The sequence below is a fragment of the Poecilia latipinna genome, unplaced genomic scaffold (assembly GCF_001443285.1).
Source record: "Poecilia latipinna isolate Pla-1442-1.1 unplaced genomic scaffold, P_latipinna-1.0 Scaffold2202, whole genome shotgun sequence".
Taxonomy (NCBI): Eukaryota; Metazoa; Chordata; class Actinopteri; order Cyprinodontiformes; family Poeciliidae; genus Poecilia; species Poecilia latipinna.
Genome location: NW_015114818.1, coordinates 39,667 through 47,305, shown reverse-complemented (window position 1 = coordinate 47,305; position 7,639 = coordinate 39,667). Strand labels below are relative to the sequence as shown.

Here is a 7,639-nt window from a genome sequence, read left to right as displayed (position 1 = left end):
AGTACTTTCTCCACCACTGCTTACTTATTATGTGAAAATGGTTTGGTACAAAATTTAGAACGCTTTAAAAAAATCCCAAAGTCTCCACTGTAAAAAATCTGAAGTTGCTATGGTGATTCCCTCCTTTTCTGCAGGGGAGGAACAACAGAACTCACAGCTGTATTTTCTAATCAGATGGCCAAACATGTTTAGAGATTAGACGTCTAGAGATTAAATGTCTTACAGTTTTCATCAAATAGATTCTTGACTCATGAATAGCAGGACTGTCTGACCTCACATGTAACTTTTATTTTGTCTGAAGTGTTTTATGTATAGGAGACATGATGGGTTAAATAGGCCATTCAATTTCAACTGAAAAAGAAAAGACAAGCTGAAATATTGAGGGTGTGATCTCAGTGCAGTTCTAATAAATTTTATATAAAAGCAAATGTCTGATGGCAGTTAGAGACACACTGGGGAAAAGTAGACAGAAATATCTACAATATAAACTGTACAACAAAGGTATTTAAAATTAAAAAGTTTTTGAATATTTAAAAATTTTAGTGTGTGACAACATCCCTATCTGAGCTGAACATTTCATGGAGAAAATATGTAAAGTCTAAAACGGTGATGTGTAAAAACTGGTTACCTAATTTAGTCAGGTAAAGATGAACTTCCTGTGACTCACCTAAGTGGCGTTTCTGCTCTAAAGTATTGCTGAATTATGGAGCTCCAAAAAGGCTGGGTTGTCTCACGTCTTTATTAATTGCATAAACAACATTTGACGTTTCACCTCCAATTATCAGATTAATGTAACCAGTCCAGTCAAAATTTGGTGAAATTTTGTTTGAGTTTTTCTAACACTACAGGGAGCAGTAAACCACAAATTGTAAGACAAACTCAAAATTGAGAAGACATGCACCAAATATTAAGTAGTGTGAATGAGTGAATTTATATTATCTGACGTTGTATTTAAAGGAACATAAAAATAAGAACAGAAAATCAAACAAAAGGTAAAATTATCCCAAAGTGTGGCTCATTTCTCAGATGACAATTAACTCTTAATTCAACAGGTTTCATTTCACCTTAATCCATTGTAATCATTTTTACCTTTCACGAACTTCCTGATTTCAGGCAGTTAAATCTAAAACCAGCAACCTAAAGAAACCCCTCATTTTATTTATTTATTTATTTATTTATTTTTTCTTTCAGATTGATACATGACTACCTGAGCGTGGCGCCTTTCGCTGACTACCTTGACAGCATGTACTTCAACAGGTTCCTGCAGTGGAAGTGGCTGGAGAGGTAAGGCTTTCTAACTGTTTTTTTCTTTCCCAGAGTACAAGTAGCAACACGCTCAGAGAAAGTTGCCTCACAGCTTCCTGTTCTCCTCCGGGTTACAACAACACCACCATGACACATTTCAAAAGACAAGTTGGAAATTGCCTAATGGAAAGCATTTACTTTTCTGTTAAACTTTGGCAGTAAGAGTTCCTCCTATTGTTGCAGCAGTCTGAAGGTAATAGAACAACTGATGGTTTTCCTTTAATTTTACCAATAATAAAGGGATCCAGCAGGTTGGGTTACTATTCAATTTTATGAATAGTAACCCAACTATTTTAGGTGTCTATGCAAGACACCTAAAGTAGTCCTACTCAATCTGATTTGTAATTGAAAACATTTAAAAAGCAAGTTTAAAACCACAAGCTGCAATTACCTTTATGGAAAATGGAGAAAAAAATTCCTGAATTTATTTTTCAGTATTTTCCACACATTTCAGTACTAACAATACTGTTAGGTTCAAAGGTCTCCGAAAACATTTTTAAAAATAATTTCTGGGCTGAGAGTGCCTTGGGATGGATGGATGGTCCCAGGTTCAGTAGAGTTTTTTTGGATTTAATTTGGATAAAATAATGAAATCAGTTGGTGGAATCCCATACTGTAACTTTAAGGAGGTAATAAATAAATAAATAAAAATAAACAAGAAAATGGTAAAATGAGTATTTCTTTCCAGTCAAGGAGTTTTTCTTGGATCCAAATAGATGATTTCATGGTCAATGTTCAGGTATAAACCTTTTTATCAATTGTGACTGAAGAACACATACAGTGTGAACTGAAAGGAGGAACCTGCAACAGCAAGTATACCAATATATTTTGGATAAACTGGCTGGCCAAGAGCACACATGCAACCACCGCCCACGTTCCTGGCCAAATCACACCCACATAGTGAGGAACACACTGCAAACGCAGACACGCCCAACTGGGCTAGAACCGAACCAGACATTATAACTGGCGAGAGCAAGACTTGAGAATGGAGAAGGGGCTTTAAATTTCCTTTCATCTCCACTCTGAGGCTGATTTGCATGATGTCTATGTTGAATCTAGATGCCAAAGTATTGCTGCCACCTGATTGGCTGATTTGGAGGCTATGTTAACAGGTGTACCCAATAAAGTGGTTAGTGAATGTACATTTTCTCCAGTAAGTCCTAGTTCTCTCTGAGGTTCTGCTTCTAGTTGGATGAACCTGAAAAATCTCCAAATATGCTTTGCATCCCCCAATTCACAGCCTAAAAGTGATTCTGAGTCGAGATTCTACTCTAATCTCCTCACCATTTTCTACAAAGGAAGCTTGTTTCAGTGACTTATGTCTCAGGTCGTCTGTTGGTCACGATCCAACAGGGCACCTTATTATTCTGCAGTCTGTTGGTCTGAAGTTAAATACAACACAAATACCTTCTTTCCTTGTGTTATTCCTTTGGAGTTTCCAACTGTGCAGCAATTACTAATGACTCTCCTGGGTTGAAGGACAAACAAATAATTTTTTGTAGAGTTTCAGTTGTTGAGAACAAGAGTTGTAAGAAATCCCAAAAAACTATGACATTGCTGATGTGAAAACAGGTGACTCCAGATACCCAGTGACTCCTGGAAGCAAACACTCTGGATGGAGGCTATGGGATTTACTGTAATGACAACAATCCAGGAATACTGGATTAGAGTTGTGCCTGACCTCATTTTTGTGTTGGTTTTACCAAGTGTCTCCAGCAAGACCAAACGTGTTTCTGGACTATAACTAAAAGCTGATTCTGTTTGGCAACAGAAAGCTTTAATGCTACAGTTTAAACCTGAAGAGCTTCACAGGTATCAGGATAGAAAACAAAACAAACAGAAAAAACACTTGCTAACAAGCAGCAGTTTCCCAATCCCACTCATTAACACTCATGGTGTTAATGAGTGTAAACTCCAGAGTCCTGTTCATTCACCTTGAATGATCAAACTGGTCCAGAGGGGGATGAAGTGGGAGGCATGATCCCAGGAGGAACCAGATTGGTGGCTGATGTTGATTAAGAGAATTATTTGTCTTCATGAATCCAATCAAGATTCAAAACAAACGTGAGATCTAAATTTTAAAACATACGGACCAAGAGAGTTGTTGGTGCTTTCATATGTTCAGCAATTGGTTTTGATCAACAGCTACCCTTAAGTTTTTATTTGCTCAAGTTTTAGACAAGTGCCTGAACATGTTCAGAGCAATGTCTCATCTTTTACCAAAGATCTCAACCAAAGACAACTTACCAAAAAAAACAAAAACAAATTAAAATTTGCTCTTTTGGCTCCCTGTTTCCAGCGGCCTCTAAGAAAGACAAGTTTTGTTTCTTTACATCAGAAGCTTTCAATCATCTTATAACAAGTACCATAGAGATGTGAAGATTTCCACTGTAATGGACAACCTGCTTCAGATGACTATGAAATAAGTCTTTTCATCTTCTGCGTTTTTGAAGTTGAATCATATACTTATTATGTCCAAAAAGTAAACATCACAATTGCTACACAAAGGGTCACTGTTCAGCTCCTTCTGATTGATCCAAAGTTGTTTCCTTTAGAGGAGGGCTACGTGGTTCCTCCACAGTTCTGAGCATTGCAGCATCTCATGAGGAGTAGGACCAACTGTGCCAGTAATAAAATGTCTTAAACATTCCTCTTACTCCAACATTAATTCTTCAGTATTTGGAAGCATGGCCAACACAGAATGGCTATATTTACTTACTCCACTGTCAGTGTTAAAACTACAATGGTAGTGGAGAAACTTAACAATATTTACAACTTCTTCTATGCTAGTTGGCCTCGATGAGATCCATCCTGAGGAATCGAGCGGAATTGCATAGAAAGGCAATGGCCAGGCTACAGGTAGCAGACATCCGTCTTCTCATCAACACACCCCAGCTTCTCATAAGGGATATATATGATATATATATATTTCTTCAGAGAGATCTGGAAAACCTTCAAAGGGAGTTCACCTGGCTGCATCCCTGATCTCCAGTACTGATTGCTTCTGATGAGTCAAGCCATCCTACAGAGGAACTTCTTTTTAGCTGCTTGTATCAAGGGTCTTGTTTTTTAGTCATGATTCATATCCCATGACCATAGGTGAAGGTTGAGACATAAACAGACCAATAAATCAAGAATTTCACCTTTCAGTTCTTCTAATTCTTTACCACAGAGTAAGGATCTCTCTACTCGAGCCAAACCCCAATTACTTTATCATCTGCTTGTCTCTTGAACAAGATGCCTCCATGAAAAACTGGTCCTTGAAGTGGAGAGAAAATCTGACTCTTTCCCTACTGAGATCTATATGATCAGCGCCGATTTATGTTTTCGCATCCACCTGAATAATGTGCAGTTGCGCCACTGGGTTAAACTTAGCTTCAACTGAAAAATAAGAGTTAGAAGGCTAGCCTATTAGAAACAACAAACACTGTTACAAAGGTAGCCATTGCTTATATTAGAGCAAAAATTTGAATAATTAAATAAAATGATTAAATAAAAATAATTAAATAAAACATCAGTTAAAATTAGTGATGATATACAGCGCCTCATTTGCATATCAAAGCAACAATTAGCAGGTTGACAGCTCTCTATAGCCCACCTTTGTCACAAATGCAACCAGCTCAATATATGTATTCTTAAAGACCTCCTTAGCTGCCTAATAAAGGGTCATAGGTAAAACACCAGTGGTTTACATCAGCATTAAATAAAAACAAATGGTGGTACTAAGGATTAGGAGTTTTGTGAAAATTAGGAAAAGTTTCTGGTAATTAAAAGAAAAAAAAATCAAAGCTAGTAAAAATACATTACATGACAAAATCAAAGAAAAAATCAGAAAAAAACTTTTTTAAATTGCAACATTAAATTGCCTGTTCTCCTGCTTTATTAGAAGACACTAATAATTAAAGCTTTTGCTGACGGATGCAGTTCATAAAACCTTAAATAGAATCACATGTTGTAGCTCAAAAGCTGAATGTTTGATGTGCACACACTGTAGCTGCCTGTGTCCACAAACAATTACCCACAATTACACTGACTCATGTATCAGCATGTTTTCAGAAATACTTCATCATCACTGAAGGGAAACCACAGCTAAGCAGAGGAGAGACGTTTACCTGTGAGGATTTCTGCCAGAAATAAAAGAATAAAAAAACAAACTCTTAACTGGTTGTAGAGCAACTAAAATCTTCTAAGGTTGATAAGGATGATAAAACAGTATGAAAGTCTAAACCTCACCATTTGAGTTTCCAGTTCTGACTTCAGATTTGGTCATGATGGTGATCTTTGCTCTGGATAATTACTGTCCAGGGAAAAGTATCTGAACCCCCCACAGATTTCTCCTGTTTTTGCTAATTTGGTCACACCTAAATGTTTCAGATCACAGAAGGAATTTTATTAGCACACTAACGTAACATACATAAGTACAAGCAACAGTTTTTGTCAACCCTTGGCAGCAACAACCCTAAAGTTTGACGATCTCAAGCAAAGTGAAAACACTACACAGTGGTACCACAATTCATGGTGTTTTCTGTGGTGTGTGACTTCAAGTAATTTCTGGAAAACTTGCCTTGTTGCAGCTTTCTTTTCATAGAGTAAATCTAAAGTATTCACAAGAAAATGAAACTTGGTGAGCGGAGGTACAATGCTACTCGACATGCTACTGGGTGGCATTTGCAAACCAGCCAATTATTATTATAGTGCCATTTATTTTTCTTGATATTGATTGATTGGCTAAACACCCAGGTAAAATGTGGATGTTGGCTTCTGCTGTAGTGCCATTTTAATGCATTTTACGGTATATTTATTGTTTTAACTATTAAAATAGGCTGTTCTAAACATTTCAGAGGGGGTTTCAAGTACCTATTTCTACGCATCGGTGGTCTCTAACTCCACAAATACCTGGGATCCACTGCTGCGTACTACTTGTGTAATATAAGTAATTGTCTGTCTTTGTCCAACAGGCAGCCGGTGACTAAAAACACATTCAGACAGTACAGAGTTTTAGGAAAAGGAGGTTTCGGGGAGGTGAGTACTGACTGTTTTCTACTAGATTTGGATCAACCATAAAGTGTTTAGCACCACATTTCCTCCCTGCACATTGAATTATACAGAAAAGGGAAATGCTGCTTTTTAAGTCCCTAATTTATTTATTTATATTCAGTATGACTATGTTATATATTTTAAAAGCAAAGCAGCTAAGATTTTGTCTCTTGCTGGTCCCAAAATGTTTCAAAATGTGCAAGGAGGTGCAGCACTTCTAACCAAATTTTCTCATTGGCATCTGAAAAGAGGAACTCCACCACTGACGTCTGAATCCCATTAGACTCTGATGAATGGCATCTCTGTACAGCATATTTGTGTAATAAGCAGAGGTCTTTTTGATTCCATGCTGGTCCCAGGGTGATAGCAGATTAAATGTAAGAGCATTGGGTCATGAGATAATGAGGGACATGAAAAGACACAGGGGTCAGGGTTAAGCTTCTGTGTTGGCTTCTGTGCTGCAAATGGTAGCAAATAAATATTTGCTGCCAGGATTTTTGGTGAATCATTCTCCAGTTTCATTACTCAGTTTGGGTCAAGCTAAAGCTGTTAGATGACAACAGTAGCTTCTTTTTGTTCATTGCTGTTGTTTTTCCTGCATGGCATTTTTGTGGTAACACAAATACCTGTAAGCCCCAAAGCAACTAATCAAACCTCTGCTTTTAATGCTTTTGATTCTGCTTAGTCTAATAGATTTCTTGCTTTTCTCTCCATTGCTCACAGGTGTGTGCGTGTCAGGTACGGGCCACTGGGAAAATGTATGCCTGCAAAAAGCTGGAAAAGAAGAGGATAAAGAAGAGGAAAGGAGAGTCGATGGCGCTCAACGAGAAGCAGATTCTGGAGAAAGTCAACAGCAGATTTGTTGTAAGTGTCTCTGAACAACCCTGTTTATTTATGCAGTGAAATACTGCCACACTGAGGCAAAATGAAGTTACCACAGAAACAATTATGTTCAAAGACAAAGAGGGCTGTGAACTGAAAAAATAAACAAAGCATGGCCTAAAAAACGTTTTCTTACTACCTTTTTCTCTATCCTTTCCATATCATAGATTGAAATACTGTTGTTTTAATTAACAAAAACAACTATAAAAACTTGCTGAGTTGAGTTTTGCTTAAATGTGCAAAAGCTACAAAATCTGAAAGTACATTTATCGCTAAGAGTTGTCTCAATCATCTTTGCTTGCTATTTATGAATTCATATTTCAGCTTGTCTACTTAAGCTATATATAAAAAAAATAAAATTTCCCTCTCACCCTCCGTGGGTGGTCTCTTTCATCCTCTGAGTTCGGGTCCTCTA

At 37.2% G+C, this 7,639-nt stretch overlaps 1 protein-coding gene across 1 annotated transcript in view; it reads left to right on the top strand.

The window, feature by feature from the left end:
- Positions 1–7,639, top strand: part of LOC106936718 (G protein-coupled receptor kinase 6) — an 87,210-nt gene that overhangs the window by 49,840 nt on the left and 29,731 nt on the right. The window contains exons 6-8 of the mRNA XM_015017898.1: positions 1,192–1,284; positions 6,264–6,327; positions 7,066–7,206. Coding sequence (XP_014873384.1) covers positions 1,192–1,284; positions 6,264–6,327; positions 7,066–7,206 — 298 coding nt within the window. The remainder of the gene's footprint in view (positions 1–1,191; positions 1,285–6,263; positions 6,328–7,065; positions 7,207–7,639) is intronic.